Below are 17,117 nucleotides of genomic sequence, written 5' to 3'. Positions count from 1 at the left end.
TTTTGCGAGGTTGGGCAGATTCTTCACCAAGTTGAATTTAATTCTGTCCAACCCTGGAGCGTTATTGTTACAAGACAAGAGTGCTATAGAAAATTCCATCATTGAAAATGGGTTATTAATAAAACCATTATTTGGAGGAGATTCCCGTATAATGCTCTGCGTAGGAACAGAATCTGGGCAAACTTTCCTAGCAAAGTCAAATATCCATCGGTTCGAGTATTCATCACTCTCATTGCCCACGTTACGATTCCTCATTCGTCTGGCCGTATTCCAAAGAGTGCTCATTGAGGTTTCTCTTGACAAACCTTCGACAAAATGTCTCCAATAGCTACATTTTTTGGCTCGAAGTATGCTCTTGTACTTGGTTTCTAAAACCAGCAGTTTTTCAAAATTCTGAGGAGTTCCTCCTCCCCGTTTTAGAAACGTCTTGCAAGCATTTTGTTTTGCGAGTTTAGCCTCTGAGCACTCTTTGTCCCACCAGGGGTTGGGAGGCCTTCTGTTAGTCGTTGGCCCAGGAAAGCGTTTAGTTTGGGATTGTTCTGCTGCCTCCAGAATCGAACAAATGAGGAAGTCATATTCTTCAAGTGGAGGGAGCTCTTCCATTGAATTCAAAATACTAGAGATACTACTTTGGTATTTAATCCAGTCGATATTTTTTGTCAAATCATATGGAATACTAGCGGAAGTAGCAATGCAATTGCTACTGCTAATTGAGATGATGATTGGTAAATGATCGCTACCGTGTAAATCAGGCAGTATTTTCCAGGTGCAATCCAGTCGAATTGATGTTGAGCAAAGAGATAGATCTAATGCACTTGGGCGTGCCGGAGGTCTTGGGATCCGTGTCATGCTACCCATATTTAATACCGTCATGCTAAAATTGTCACAAATGTTTTGTATTAAAGATGATCTGCTATCATTGTAAACGGAACCCCACATAATACCGTGCGAATTTAAATCCCCCAGAATCAATCGTGGTGCAGGAAGGGCTTCAACCATTTCATTAAGCTGTTGCTGTCCAACTTGTGCTTTTGGAGGAATATAAACCGAAGCTATGCAAATATCTTTGCCTTTAATGTTTATTTGGCAAGCAACAACTTCTATACTAGAAGTTGAAGGGATGTTTAATCTATAAAAGGAATAGCATTTCTTAATTCCCAAAAGCACTCCACCATACGGAGAGTCTCTATCGAGACGTATAATGTTAAAATCATTAAAATTTAAAGCTATGTTTGAAGTAAGCCATGTTTCGCATAAAGCAAATACATCACATTTTTGACTATGCAATAATATTTTAAATGAATCAAGTTTTGGCATGATGCTTCGACAATTCCACTGCAGGACAGTGATTGTATCATTTGCGACGGGTGATAAATTATCCATCAAAAGATACAAAACCTGAGACAATTGGCCATTGAGCTGATAACTGCTTCAAAAAGGTTCTAGCTATTGGAAGGAATGCCATTATGAGAGTCTTTAAGGGTTCAGATATATTGAATGCTGAGAAAATCCATTCAACAATTTCCGAAAACTTCAGTAATCCTGTTGGTGGCTGTGAAATGGAGCCCACTGGATTATTATCTTTTTCTGTACTAGATCCTGGATTGGTTTGTGAATTTGACAAACCAGGAGGCACAGTCTTTGGTTTTGACTTTTTTTGTTTAACACGGGGATCTTTTTTTGAAGATGAAATTTTAGGTGTCTTTTTTGGTAATTTGGAGGAAGACTTCTTTCTCTTAACTGACCCTTGGGTAGTGATAAACGAACTACCTTCACTATTTTCGTCAGAGTCAGAGTCCTCTGGTTCCTCTAGATTTGAAAACCCGTTTTCGGTTTCCAAAGGGGGGACATCAATGACCGTTTTAAGCATTTCTGCATATGTGCGCTTAGACCGTGCTTTTAAAGAAAGCTTAATTTTGTCTTTGTGCACTTTAAATGCAGTGCATACTGAAATATCATCATGAGGACTATTCCCACAATAAATACATTTTTCAATTTCCTTGTTGCAATCATTATCTTTATGAGGCCCTTCACACTTAATACATTTTGATTTATTACTACAGTAAGTAGCTGTGTGGCCGAATTTTTTGCAGTTCGTACAATTCATTACATTTGGAACAAAAAGCCGAACAGGGAGGCGAATTTTATCGACATAGACATGGGACGGCAACGCAGATCCGGCAAATGTCACTCGAAACGAGTCTGATGGGCGATAAACTTTTTTTCCCTCTTCATAAACTACTGAGTACAGTTGTTTGCACTCCAGTATTTTCACACCCTCAAGCATAGAGTTCTTGAAACGACCAACACCATGCTTGAGTAAATCATCTACCGAAAGACTCGCTTCGGTAACAACACCGTCAATTTCGACATCTTTGGAGGGTATGTAAACTTTATACTCTTTATTGAAATGTTCCGAAGAGACAATATCATTCGCGTGTTTCAAATTATTTACCACAACACGAATTTTATCGTTATTTACTTTTATGATCTCTTTGATTGAAGAGAATCGTGATGTCAAACCTTTAGAAATTTGGTAAATGTTTAATGGCTTTGATATACGTCTAAAAAAGACTATCCAAGGCCCAGAAGAGCTCTCCTGATATTTTTTCGTTCGTGGGGGTATAGGGTTCATGCTAGGATTTACGTCCATGGATTCATCCATCACATTAAAATTTTTAATCAAACTTTAAAATAAAAAATGAAACCAACACTACACAGTACTCAATCAAAAGGAAAAGAAAAAACTTCTACCTTGAAATTGTTGTCTATCTCCGTTGCACTGCCGTGTAGATCCTCGTTGCTCTAGATGTTCTTGTTGGATGCTGATTGTTGGATGTGATGCTACTGCTACCTGACATCCAGCACCACTCGAATTCCGATTTGCTTTCGTCTTCGCCAGCTGTAACCAGCGCAGGTCACCGGTGTATACCTGCGTGTTGTATGGCAGTGGAAAGACCGAGTTGTCTTGTCTCCTTCTTCCTAGTGCTCCGCACCGATATGCTTCTGCACCGAAGTGCCTTCGCACCGGTGTGCCTTTGCACTCTCCTGCTTCTATGTGCCTTTGCACTCTTCCTCTTCGATGTGCCTTTGCACTCTCCTGCTCAGCACTTGTGGCTGTATATTGCGGCCTGGGTAGAGTTTGGGAAACGCCCTTTGTTGTTTCCTTCACCAGCTTGGCCCAGCACTAGGGCTCTCTTATGCAGCACGACTATACGTTTTAACGGCTGCTGCCAACAGGTCTCTACCTGTAGTTCAACCGTTGTCGTATTTAACGCGTGTAAACCAACCAGCGTTATTAAACTGTACGCTTCTATACACAACCTTCTCGGTTGAACGGCTATTACTGACTTATACAGAATTTGAACCAAATAAAAAAATATAAAAAAATAAATTAAAAAAAACGGTGTAACAACTCTTATATTTTGCATTTTTAAACTTCCAGTTCAGCAATTCTATTAACTTTTGATAAAAACAAAGGATGCGTTGTGTCTCAGAAGTGCGTTTTATTCTTCCTAGCCCTTTATTTTAAATTGCACATAACTCGGTTTCAGTTGGATTGTAACTCTCGCAACCAATTGTATTTTAGTGGAAATGAAAGATGTTGGTGTCCTTACCGGTTTTGTCTTGTTCAAGTAGGGCTATTGAGCGATTCCATGCGGAATCGGCTGACTGTTGGCATGTCCCCCTTCGATTTGCATGAAACTTTTCATTCGTTATAGCAAATAAAGTATTTTTCAGTGAACATTTAGGGTTTTTTTGTTTTTTGCAAAAAAACACATATTTTGTTTCAACTTTCTTTGCGTTTCGCCTTTGGCTCGTCAGTGCTTAAAGCAGTTCAAGAAGAACTGCCATCTCCGCCTAGCAGTCCAACTTAAACCGCTAAACAGACGCAAAGCTTACACAACTTATGTAACACTTTTGGATATTACACAGAAGTGCAATATCCTTTCTGACGTCTCGGGCGTAAACGAATGACGACTGGCTACTGGTCGCCGCAGAGATTTGAACATTTAGGGGTTTTTTTGTTTTGTGCAAAAAAGCTCATCTTTTTAATATCCAAAAGTGTTACAAAAGTTGTGTAAGCTTTGCGACTGCTTAGCGGTTTAAGTTGGACTGCTAGGCGGAGATGGCAGTTCTTCTTGAACTGCTTTAAGCACTGACGAGCCGAAGGCGAAACGCAAAGAAAGTTATTTTTCACTGGTCTAGAGATTTTTTTCATTCAAGACTAATTTATGAAAAGGCGATAAAAACCGACATTTTTTTCAAACAATTGTAAATATAAATCTATAGCTTCTACAAAAAATATGTCTAAGAAAAAGTTGTAGGTAATCAATTGAACTTTCTAAAAAAACTAACACTGAAAAAACAAAATTTCAAAATTTAGTTATTTTACCGTACGTATATTTTATATTACAAAAAACGTCCAGTTACAAGAAAAATAATGAATGTTTTAGAAAGTTTGAAAGATGATACATTAAGTTTCCAGAGGAAAAACTCTAACGATTTTCGAAAAACGATGTTTTTATTGGAATAAATTTATCTGAGCAATGCAATATTATTCTCCAAGCCACGTCAATGAAAAAACTCATAGGAAGCTACTTTCTGAATGCAATCATTTTCGAGATATATGAGGAACTAAATCGAGAAAATGGATACTTCATGAGAATACGCCCTCTTTTAAATTATCTGGGTTCTCCATCGCCAAATTTATTATTTTTGTAATCCTCATGAAATTTTGAATAAATTATTCTTTGACATCAAGACGATGCGAGCAGTTGTTTTCGAGATATTTTCAAAACAAAATTGACAAGAAAATCACTGGTTTATAAAAATCACAGGTTCAACAACGGAGTGACCATATTGAAAAAAAACCCTCTAGTATTCAATGAGTATGATTTAATTATGGGAAAATATAATTGTTGAAGACCTTTTCGTGATAATGGAAAACCTTGTTCGTCTACGCGTCGTAAAGTAACAGATAGTATGATTGAACACTTTGCTATCAAACAGTGCGCAATTACTGTGAATACTGCAATGCATATTTGCGACTCATGTCGATTATATTCATATCGTCCTGTGTCTGTTGAAATTTCACAGCAACTAGCTTCCAGCGATAACGAGATGCCAGATTATACGACAGCCTCGCCAGCAACATCGGGAAGTAATTTCGAAGAAATATCGCTAGCTACATCGAGATATGATTTAGAAGAAATACCACCAGCAGCTTCACTTGTCTTAGCATCCCCCCAACACAGTGATCTAGCGGATGATTTGAGGAATCAAAATGTTGAGGTATTTAATAAAGGTATCTGTGGAATTAATGTATCTTCCATAGCAGTTAGAAGCATCAGATCTGAAAACTATCGTCAAGAAAAGTATTCCAAAATCGTTGAAGGCATCAGAAAACAACTTTTGGATCATCCACCATCAAATGAATCTGACGAATTCCAGACAGTGATAAATTAACGACGAAATTTATCGCACCAGATTGCTCAAGAGATGATAAAATACGGATACTCTCAATTTTACCCAACTCGTGGTCTGTTCCAATGACGATGCAACAATTAATGTGAATAAATACACGGTCTCATTGGTTAAAGAGCATGGAGTATTGGCTGTTCCTAACAAAAAATCTGGCTGTCCATTGGATCCTGTTTTAAAAAAAGCGAAGTACTGCAGTTCTTCAACAACGATGATATAAGTAGAGCTATGCCAGGACAATGATATTACGTTTCTATCAGAACTAATAGTGGGCGTGAACTAGTTTAGAAACGGCTTTTGCGTTCAAGTCTTAGAGAAACTTTTACTGATACAAATGACAGTTTTACACGAATGCAATAATTCAGCATAGAAATGGAACTTTTCAAGTAGAGATATTGTTTTCTGTAAGCTGATAATATCAACAATGTCATATAGCGTTGTGATAGTACTATTAACTAGAATTATGTTTCACATATCGATATTTCCGAAAACCGCAAGTACAACAACAAAAGCTCAGCCAGGCCAGATGTGACACCTCTTTGGTCATCTCATCGTTGAACGTTTCGGTTCAAACTCTCGGTATCGTGATAACATCGTCTGCGTAATAGCTTTCACTAGAACCATCCGTTTCATGACGGCGAACAGAGTGAGGGAACATATTTTTAGACGTTTGTGTTTTTCACGGATACCGTTTATGTCGCAGAATGAACGATAATTTCCTTGACTTTCGAGGTGACGGGTTCAATTGTTTACTGATACTGATACGAAATTTGTCATGTTATGTTATGCCTAGATGTGTCGGGCCGTGATGATGAAACCGTTCTGGTCACATTCCAAGGACACCCGCGGACCACCAATGGTTGGTTTTGCGCCAGCATTTCTGCGGTCTGTTGTACCATACTTTCGCTTAATTGCCATCGTCGTGAAATTTTACGGAACGCTCAACTTCCCGACCGATCGAGATAGAGTGGGACATCAACGTTCCCCACAAACATTGCTTTCATCGCGGACATTTTTGTAGCTGACCGACCATTCCTGGCGCCAATGATTGATGTGGATAATCTTCTACCGGCAAGGCGGGAAGGGATGGCATTCGTGAGCAGCAGACACTTTCAACTTGGCCTAGTTTCAAGAAGCTTCTATATGTATAACAATATTATCTAACAGTGTCCGCCACGCGAAAAACAGAAGGCGGATGTTGTGACCAAATGATTAAGTCTTTCGGAAATCTCAGAATTTGACAAAAACAAGCTCATCTCACACCACTCACTTGTTCAAATTGAACATTGGGGCTGTGGTCCGTAATAACATTAAATTCTACTTAATATGTAACAAAAAAAAATAAAATTAAAATAAATGTTTTATATAATTTTTTGACTGTAATTTTAATAGCTTTTCCGTTATTTCATTGATACCAAAGCGCTTATTTCGTTACATTTGTTCTGCTTCATTGATAAAGCTGTACAGTGATTGATGTCCTTCCTCAGGGCCAATGGGATCTTCTATTTTTACTCACACCCAGAAGCTCTGAATACCCCAAAAAAACCATTTTGACAGCAACGGTTAATCAAACATAATCCTGTTTTTTCTTTTATTATTTTCTTTCTCATCTCAATAGCATTAGACTCCTGAAATTTGATTGGAATATAACCATCCTCAGTAGCTTCTCGTTCTACATCATGTTCTCGTCCGTTTCACGTTTCTGTTCTGGCAATAAAATGCAATAAATCTCGTCTTTTTTTGTAATTTGTCGTCCGAAATCGAGCTCCAATAAACGACCACCCAGTGTCTGTCGCGCCAGACTTCGTTTCATTTTGGCATTAATGGCTATTTTTATGTGATATGCGACAGGTGATTCTATCTGAACCTATTCAATTGAGAAGAGCACTGTTTGTTACACAGGGTTGCTCACGCTTTTCGCCACAGAGCAGAGACAGACGTTCCAGTCAGATTTTGCAATGTGTATACGAACTGTCCTTTTGAAATACCATCCCTTAGGATCAACAAACAATTGCTTGTGTGTGCGATAATTATGTGCAAAATCGCACGCGCCCTAAATTTATATCTGATTTGCACGCCGGTTGTCTGTAAAAGTTTATTCTAAGAATGTCTGTATTCTGTGAAACCTTGAGTTGTTGATTAAATACTGCCTTGAGATTATATCAAAAATATTCTTCGATCGATACCTAATTTTATGTAAACCGCAGGACTAGTTCTTGTTTTACATGGAATGAAAAGTTCCGGGCCTCTCACAGAAAAGACGTGAATTGTTTCAAACTGTGAATATTTTTTCGAGAACAACCCTCTAAATGGCCCAATACTAAATTTCATGACAATCTATCCACTAGTGTTTGAATAACAGCTGATCGTGTCAGACGAGTTCTAGTTTTCATCAAGCTATGAAAAAAGACGCAGCAAGGCATAAAAGTAACGATGAAATTGAGTTAGTTGCGCACAGATTGGTCCACCATCCTCCGTATTCTCCAGATCTTACCCCCAGCGACTATTCCGTTCATCTGAATCCGGTTTCGGAAATAGTGATTAAAAACTGCAAAAAGGATCTCACTCACTTTTCTTGGAGATGCCGGAACTACAGGGTAAACAGGATTAATAAAGTTTGTGTGATTAGGTCCGAACAAATTTTCCTACTTCTATTCAATAAACAGTTGTTTTGCGAATTTCACGGTTATATTTATGATGTAATGAGTAATATGAGAAAGGCATCATTACACCACTAGGTGGATTAAAATAGGTTTTTTTATGTCTACCCGCATACACTGGTAATGCCTTGAACTGATGGTGGCTTCACACATACATACATACTTCACAATATTTTTTACGTTTCTTGTTTCGCCGGTTTAAGTGACGGTGTACAATATTGAACACACCGGAAGTCGGATCCGGATGAAATTCAGGAATTCCGTATGGGACCGTGAGACCTTTCATTTGAATCTGAGGTTGTGGAAATCGGTCAAACCATCACTGAGAAAAGTGAGTGAGATCCATTTTGGTATATACCTTATGATAAAAAAAGAACCGGAATTTTCATTTTAAAATTCCCACGCTTGTCCAATCGGTAAACTTTTATTCTCTCAACGTTGGTAACACTTTTATATACATTCTGTCAAATTTTGACGCATATCGTACGATTAGTTTTTGTTTGGCGTCTATACAAAGAAGTTGAAAAATTTTCGTGTGGCAATTTTTATAATGGATAAAAATTTAGAACAACGTGCGTGCATCAAATTTTGTGTTGCAAATGGATTTAAGTGTTCCGAAACGTTAAAAATGTTAGAAAAGTCCTTTGGTGAATCGTGTCTAGGAAAAACACAGGCATACGAGTGGTATAAACGCTTCAAAGGTGGTCGTACAAGCTTGGATCATGATGAGATCCCTGGCCGCCCAACAACATCTGTTACTGAAGAAAACATTGAATCGGCGAAGCAAATCGTGTTGCAAAATCGTTCTGTACCGATTAGAAAGATTGCTGTGTTGTTGGGCATCTCTTATGGATCAACCGAACACATTTTAACTGATTTTTTGAGTTTGAAACGCGTCGCTTCTCGGCTGGTGCCAAAAAAGCTGAATTTCATTCAAAAACAGCGTCGTGTTGATGTGGCCAAAGAGATGATTTCCAACGCAGATAGTGACCAATACCAAGCACCGTACTCTCCAGATATGGCCCCGTGTGACTTTTTCCTCTTCCCCAGACTCAAATTGCCATTGCGGGGAACGCGTTTTGATACCATAGAGACCATAAAAGAGAATTCGCTGCGTGAACTAAAGGCCATACCTTCGGCGGCCTATAAAACTTGTATGGAAAATTGGATCAAGCGTTGGCATGCATGTATTGCCGCAGGAGGAGAGTACTTTGAAGGCGATAATAAAGAAATTTATAAAAAATTGAAATTTTACGTTTTTTAATAAAATTCCGGTTCTTTTTTGATCATAAGGTATGACCACTATTTCCGGTGCTTCCGAAACCGGATACCGGGAATCAGGATAGCCGAAATCGGTTCGTTTAGTTGCCTACTGATAATCACTATCGATTTGTGTAGTTTTGACACCAGTTTAAAATTTTTTTAAAACTTTTTTGTTTCGCCGGTTTAAGTGACGGTGTTATTAATTCCGTATGGGACCATAAGCCATCTCCGAGAAAACCTAGTGAGATTATTTGACACATACACACATACATACACACCTGGAGGAGCCTGGCTTTAAGCGATTGTAAACAATTTGCTATAACTTAATGGGATTCAAATATCATGATCAGATAATTGTTGGCAGCATTCTGTTATGCTGTGCTGATGGTATATTCTATCAAATTTCCGGTTCCGGAATTGCAGAGTGCAGTGTGTTAAAAGTTTAAAACCATTAGAAGGGAGCGGCCCGTTTGGCAAAATGGTTATTTGGCATAATAGTTATTTGGCATAATGCCTTTTGTCATAATAATAATTAGACTCGTAATATTTTAAAAGTTTAAAACCATTAGAAGAGAGCGGCCCGTTTGGCAAAATGGTTATTTGGCATAATGCCTTTTGTCATAATAATAATTAGACTCGTAATATTTTAATCTTATGTAAAATGTCGTTTGACGTAGCCGCATTAGACCTTTAAAAATGGCAGTAAATTAGAACAAATTCTATTAGGCTGCATGTTGATCTGACGTGCCAAATGACCATTATGCCAAATAATCATTATGCAAAACGACTTGATGCGTGGTAGCCCCATTTAGAAGGCCTATGCAAAAACGTGAAAAATCCTGTAAGTTTGGCTCAATCTCGCAGTAATATAAAAAGGACATCATTACACCGTTAGGTGGATGAAAGCAGGTTTATTTCCTGTAGCCAAAAAGTGAAACGTATTACCTCGGTTATTATTTGAAGACAGCGTAGAGGACCCGTAAAATTTAAATAAACTAAGTGGAAATAAATCAATTTCTGTCAGACGCTTATTTCGGATTGATTTTAATTAATCCAATCCTTTCTGGTCAGCAAAATCTACATCCAAACTCATGAATAGTAAAGTTTTTTTCATATACTCGTTAAGCTATTATCACACTCATATGTTCACCACTAGATGGACAAGCAAAGCAAAAATACGGTATGCTCAGTGCAAAACTCTAACAACTCATCGATGCGTTATATCAAATCAGCTCCCATCTACGTAAAGATGACAAGATTCTCGTGGTGCCAGCTCAGAACATGCTAATGAACAAATGTCTGCGTATCAAAATATGACACCTAATTAAAAATTTGCGAATTCCTCTCCCGGTCTGTTGTAATCGGCATTCCTCAACCGACGTCGGTTGTTTTCGGTTGATATATGTATGTTTTATTAGCACTGCCTTGGTCCGTTGACTTCTTCCTTATTAAACACTACAAACCAGTACTGGTGTTGGTGCTTTTGAACACTTTCAACCGTTCTATGATCATCATTATTTTCACAATCAGTAACAAACTCATGCAGTTTGGGTGACAATTTATGGCCTGATGGCTCTACAGAAAATCACCGGTAAGAACCGCAACAAAATGACGAAAAGTACCAATCTAAAAACGTGTAATTTGATCAGCTAGACTATGTTTGCGGAACAATATTAAGTCTTACTTCTATAAAGGCAAATCAAAGAAAAAAGTTGAACAAACTGATGCAAAGAATTCGTTCGGGGAAAAGAAATTTAAGAACATTTTTTTCGGATATAAATATATGGAAATTTAACTAAATATTCTTTAAATGATGCACTATAATTAAAAAAAAAGTTTGAATAAATTTGCTTAAGCTGTTTCTCCATAAAAAGTTACAAAAAAAGTGTTTTTGATTGAAATTATCCCTTACTTAGCTGCTTTTAATTATAAAATAAACTGTTATTTTCTGTTACATTCTGTTGATATTTTCATAAACTATTTCGAGTTTGTTACATCATTTCTCTTCAAATTTAGCTATTAGTTGAACTCATGAAGCAGTGGGAGTCAAACCTACGCCTTAAAAGGATCAATTAATAAATTAAAACTCCAATTGTCATTATGAAATGATAAAGAAGTCTCATGTACAGCAGCAGCAGCAAAAGATCTTTGTAATTGGCTTCAAAATTACGAAAGCAAAATGATTAGTGACATCATAAAGATCGAGTTAATTTCGTCTAATGGGAGCAGACTTTCTAAGAAAGCATTAAATCAAACATTGGTTGGAGGGTAAGTTGTTAACTGCAGCTGGTGTACTTTGTTTTATAGGGGATACTGATGGTTTCGTTGAAGGGGATGCTTCATTGTTGTTGATGGCTGCTATAGGTGTACTGGGGTTGGTTGGGGTTGGTGTGAAGGGAGCACCGTTGTCCTTTGAGGTAGTTGTTTCCTTGTCCAGTTTATCACATGGCTTACCGTGGTGAACAGCTTTTTGGCAATATTGGCATGTGGCCATCTGATTGTCATAGGTAACAAGTGATTTGCACGGAATTCTTGTATCTTGACCGAAAATCACATAAGAAGATATAGGCTTCTTCAAGTGTATGCGTAATAAACGTACACCATTTAAAATAACGGGGAAAAAATTCTTCTTTAAAATACCGGGGAAAAAATTTGTCCATAGAGAGAATCTCTCCGTATCGATGACGCTTGAGGGAAGATCATGCACACGCACTTCTATAGCACTATCTTCCATATACTGGAATGTTGTACTTAATGTTCTCGTGATCCACATAGTGCACATTGTTATTGTCTTTTGCAAATTGAATTGCATCCAACTCTTTATAAAACTGGATGTAAACAACATTATTGGTCTTATTGCATTGAAGTAAATGCACACGTTTAATGTCACGATGCATTTGCTCCTTAAACAAACCTTCAAGTTCTCGTATCGAAGGTCGAATTTTGCACTGCCTGAAGTTAATAACAATTGTATTCTTTCGTGTCGGCGGTAGCTTTTGTTCGTTTGGTTCACTCATTTTCGAGGTCGTTCTATTGTTCACTACACAATACTGTACTTGGTATCTTCTGTCCCGAACGTAAGCGGTTTTGTTTTATCGACTGACTTGGATGAGATGTACGAGCGAACTGAAACATGTAGATTGATGTTTTTAAGTACTTATAATAAGTACTAAAACTATTTCTTGAGCTAAACTGTTTGAAATTGAGTTCAAAAACTAACTTTTTGTCATGTTGCGAGATAGGAAAAAACCAAATTTACGAGTACATTGATTGAATAGACGACACACACCGGAAAAAGATTCATTATAGCCGTAACTAGTGCGAGCGGATTGATTTCTCGGGAATTGAAGAGTTCGAAGATTTCGAGAATAGATATCTAGATTCAGTTTGTGTAAAAATTCATGACAATCAATTCGAGATTATAACAAATCTGCCACGAAAATTGCCCTGGAAGAGATCTCGGCGAACGGATAACAGGTCGAGATCGTAGACTAAGAAGAGTGGAGCGAAAAAAATTAGATAATAGCAAACCCAGACGTCAGAAGCGTATTCCAAAATAGAACGAACCAGTGCGCAATATGTTACAGTGCTTTTAGGCAATATAAGCTTTGTGACAACATGTTCTTTGTGACACGAAAAATGGAACCAAGTGTCTTGGAAGCCTTAGAGAAAATGCATTTGACGTGATCCTTGAAACTAAGTTCAGAATCCAACAGGACTCCTATATCCTGGAAAAAGCGAGAAAATTTATTGTATTTATTCCAAATTCTTTTTTCAACAAAAAAGTATATATAACCATTCTACACACATCACTGCTATTACCAGTGGCGTCTCGTGACGAAATTGTTTGTCTGCACGTCGATCAAATCTGTCAATACCTTCATCAATAAAACCGCTTCCACGTTGCAACTGAGACAGCAATTGGTTTTCAACTGCCATAAGCATAAGCCACTGAAGCCTCTCCTGAAGGTGTGCATACAAGTTCTCACAGAGCCAAACGTAACAGAGAACAACAAATCTCAGAGCTGAACTGAATAATTCCTTCTCCTTTTGACACAATCTGTACAATCCGACCTGGCTTTATCAAATAAATTGTAAATTTGAAAAATTATTGAATGCGGATAGGCATACAGCTAATTTCTTGAATTATCCGGTTGTGCCGAGGTGCGCATGAGGACGAGACTATTACTATATTCCGATGCCCAATTCCTCCTGCATTAATAGACCTCATCATCGATTTGTGTACAGTGTGAAGAACATGTCTAGTGCTACGACCCTACAGATACTAGTTGTAGTCATTGTAGTAATTTAGAAGTTTAGATACCTCATGGATAGCCGATTTATTTATACACGACCTGAAAGTTGTCAATTTGTTTCGTTCTTTCAGCGCGTCAGAAAAGACATTGGTGTCTTATTAATAGCAATAACTTTACGTCTGCTTAGTATTTTATATTGAATTGCGAGATGGCATTAGCAGTGTTTCGACATAAACTGAGTTGTGAAATGAGTTCTCCCAGAAGGCAACCATAAAGTATGAGCTTAAACCGTCGCGTACAAACGGAATGTGTTCACACATCCACCCGAGCAGCTTAGTTGGTAGAGCATTTCTACAGTAAGTAGGTTGTAGAATCGAGTCCTTTCTCTGGGTGACAAATTTTTGGCAAATTTTCATTTTGTCGTTGATTGACCCGTCTATTTTTTCCATCGGGCTGTTTCTCGTTAGCTGTGATGGAAGCTGGAAAATGTAATATTTTGAATGTTACAACGATTTCATTGAAGCTCATGAGGGCTACCAATAAATATTTTAATTTAACAATGTTTCAACTTTACTCAACTTTTTTTCTTCTCTCTCATATTTCCACAGGTCGAACAACGCGATGTCCCTGGCATCGACTGTGCACATCTGGCGATGGACACCGAGGAAGGTGTCGAAGTGGTCTGGAACGAAGTACAGTTTTCCGAGAGGAAAAATTTCAAATCTCAAGAAGAAAAAATACAACTAGTATTCGAAAACCTAACTCAGTTAGAGCATCCAAATATAGTCAAATTTCATCGTTATTGGACGGATACGCATAACGATAAGCCTAGGGTAAGTTCGTCAACGTAATGGACGAGGTTTTTTTTTTTCTTTCAACTCCATCATGCTGACTTTCATCGATCTTTCAGGTAATATTTATAACGGAATATATGTCCTCTGGTTCCCTGAAACAGTTTCTCAAACGTACCAAGAAAAACGTTAAGAAACTGCCACTGCAAGCATGGAAGCGGTGGTGTACTCAAATTTTATCAGCACTTAGGTAAGTCATTAGCCTGGAAAATCACACCGCAATCACAATGTCCGCCTTTATAATGTTCTTTTCTCTCGCTTTGCTACTTTTTCACTCCTACTGCAGTTATTTGCATTCCTGTTCGCCGCCAGTAATTCACGGCAACTTAACCTGTGATACAATATTTATTCAACATAATGGTCTAGTTAAAATTGGTAGTGTAGCTCCAGATGCCATTCATCATCATGTAAAAACGTGTAGGGAAAATATGAAAAATATGCATTTTTTAGCACCAGAGTATGGATGTAAGTAACTGGTTCCCCGAAGGGCACCGACCGGACAGCCGTTTATATTGTACTTTCCTTCATTTGTTGTCCCTCTGTAGCAGCCGCATCGACGACCGCCATCGATATCTACTCGTTTGGCATTTGCGCGCTGGAGATGGCGGCACTGGAAATCCAAGGGAACGGAGATTCGGGTACGCTAGTCACAGAAGAGCAAATCAAACGCACTGTCGAGAGTCTTGAAGATGCCCAGCAGAAAGACTTCATCATCAAGTGCCTCAGTCAAGACCCTGCCAAAAGGCCTACCGCTAGGGAATTACTATTTCACACGCTACTGTTCGAGGTGCATCCACTGAAGCTGCTCGCCGCCCACTGTCTGGTGAACACCTCATGTAAGTTGTTGAAAAATCCCAAATAGAACACTACTACTACGTTCCGATACGGATCAGGCAGTCCGACAAATTACTTTAGTTGTGCGACGGCAAGGGGATCTGTTTTTTTAACAGCTGAATGACGTTTTAGACATTGGGAAACTAATGAAACAAACAACAAAGAGTAGAAAAAATTATAGACGCGCTGGCTTTGTTGAGCGTTCTAGTATTGAAAACTATCAACTATATTAGCTGACAATTTCCTTATACTACTCGCAAGCCACAATTCAGTTTCAACCGAAGAATCGAATAGCATAGGAAACAATTTTAGTCCAGTTTTTGCAATTTTAGTTCGCTGCCTGTACCGGACCAAACTAGGAAGTACAATAAAACAGAAATTAATGCACTTATTTGCTTGCTTCATCAATATTAATCTCAACTTGACTCTTTTCTCACACACGGCACCTCCATCATTCTTTGTTATTAAACGGATGAAAATTATTATCTTCATACGATTGATCGATTACTGTGATCCGTACCTGCCAACGAATGGCTCACACACAATCTGTCGTTGACCGCGGCTGGTGCTTCAACGTTCTACTCTACGCGTGCCGCGTGCGTACCTTTTCTGGCCATCATCGGAATCTAACACCAGCAAACTACGACGAAATGTTACAGAAGCTGAACAAATCGGACATCGTGTACGCAGAGGTGCGGGCGATCGAGTTCCACCTGGGCGATGTCCCTGGAACGGAAAAGCTGGAGAAGTTCGTAGAGGATGTGAAGTAAGTAACATGTGCCGAAAATCCCTCAGATAATTTCCTCACCTTGTCTCTCTCGTAGATATGGCATTTATCCACTGACTGCCTTCTCGGCACAAAAACCACCCGCTTCCCGACCACGAGCAATATCGCCCGAGACTGCTGAATCGGTGAAATCCGCCACACCAGAGCCGTTAGATATTGAAACTAGGAGAGTTGTGAATATGATATGTAGTGTTAAGCCGCGAGAAGAAAATTGTGAATTATTTGTAAGTATTGCTAATGTTAGTATTCATCACGTTCCGAAAGTTTAATCAATCAATGAATGAATCAATGAATTTCTGGCCATGTTATACAGAGGATAAACAACTGGTCTCACAAGCAATCACAGTGGTCGTATCTTTGAACCCAGACCTGAAAAGGTTTCTAATAATGTCAGCTGAAGAATATTTTTTTCCATGGCCAATTTCCTTTAGGCTACGAATTTGCTGCATAGTTTTTCAAGAGAAAAGTTTCGCATCGTAATGTACGAGGGGCTGGGGTCCACTAGGAGATTGATAGAACCTATTATCTTTCTCCGAACAGTACCAGCCTAGATGCCGTGTGGAATCCGGCGGAAAAAAATAAACCAAGAATAGATCTACTTGGTTCCTGATTCCATGTCGTAAAAGGCGCCAATTGTAGGAGTGTTTTTTTCTCTTCAGTTATCAGAATTTTTCAACGTTTCACATCTGATTACTCTATGTAACTAAATTATCTCTTCATTAAACTTCATCCAACTTATCATTTTCCGGATAGATTCTGAGAAAAGTTTAATTTGATATATTTTCTTCCATGTTATTGCTTGTCTTTTACGCTTATAAATTAAATGATAAAATCCAACTATTGCGAAGATCCGTTGATATTACAATGTTAATAACAAAGATAACATAGATACTTGTTTGTTTGATAACAATTTTTCTCGGTAGCCGGCTGCCAAATCAACACAAAAACAAATTAACCAGTTTTCTCGGTAAATAATAAAGTG

The 17,117-nt window shown here is 38.3% G+C and overlaps 1 protein-coding gene across 5 annotated transcripts in view; it reads left to right on the top strand.

Annotated features, from left to right (window-relative positions):
• Nucleotides 1-17,117, top strand: part of LOC131427278 (nuclear receptor-binding protein homolog) — a 162,386-nt gene that overhangs the window by 130,770 nt on the left and 14,499 nt on the right. For all 5 annotated transcript variants that reach the window (XM_058590315.1, XM_058590317.1, XM_058590316.1 and 2 more), the window contains exons 4-9: nucleotides 14,272-14,496; nucleotides 14,574-14,704; nucleotides 14,801-14,979; nucleotides 15,060-15,350; nucleotides 15,985-16,114; nucleotides 16,173-16,359. In XM_058590315.1, the coding sequence (XP_058446298.1) occupies nucleotides 14,272-14,496; nucleotides 14,574-14,704; nucleotides 14,801-14,979; nucleotides 15,060-15,350; nucleotides 15,985-16,114; nucleotides 16,173-16,359 (1,143 nt within the window). The remainder of the gene's footprint in view (nucleotides 1-14,271; nucleotides 14,497-14,573; nucleotides 14,705-14,800; nucleotides 14,980-15,059; nucleotides 15,351-15,984; nucleotides 16,115-16,172; nucleotides 16,360-17,117) is intronic.

The sequence above is a fragment of the Malaya genurostris genome, chromosome 2, assembly GCF_030247185.1.
Source record: "Malaya genurostris strain Urasoe2022 chromosome 2, Malgen_1.1, whole genome shotgun sequence".
In the NCBI taxonomy this organism is placed as follows: Eukaryota; Metazoa; Arthropoda; class Insecta; order Diptera; family Culicidae; genus Malaya; species Malaya genurostris.
Note: the sequence above shows the minus strand (reverse complement) of the source record. Positions and strands in the feature narration are given on the sequence as shown.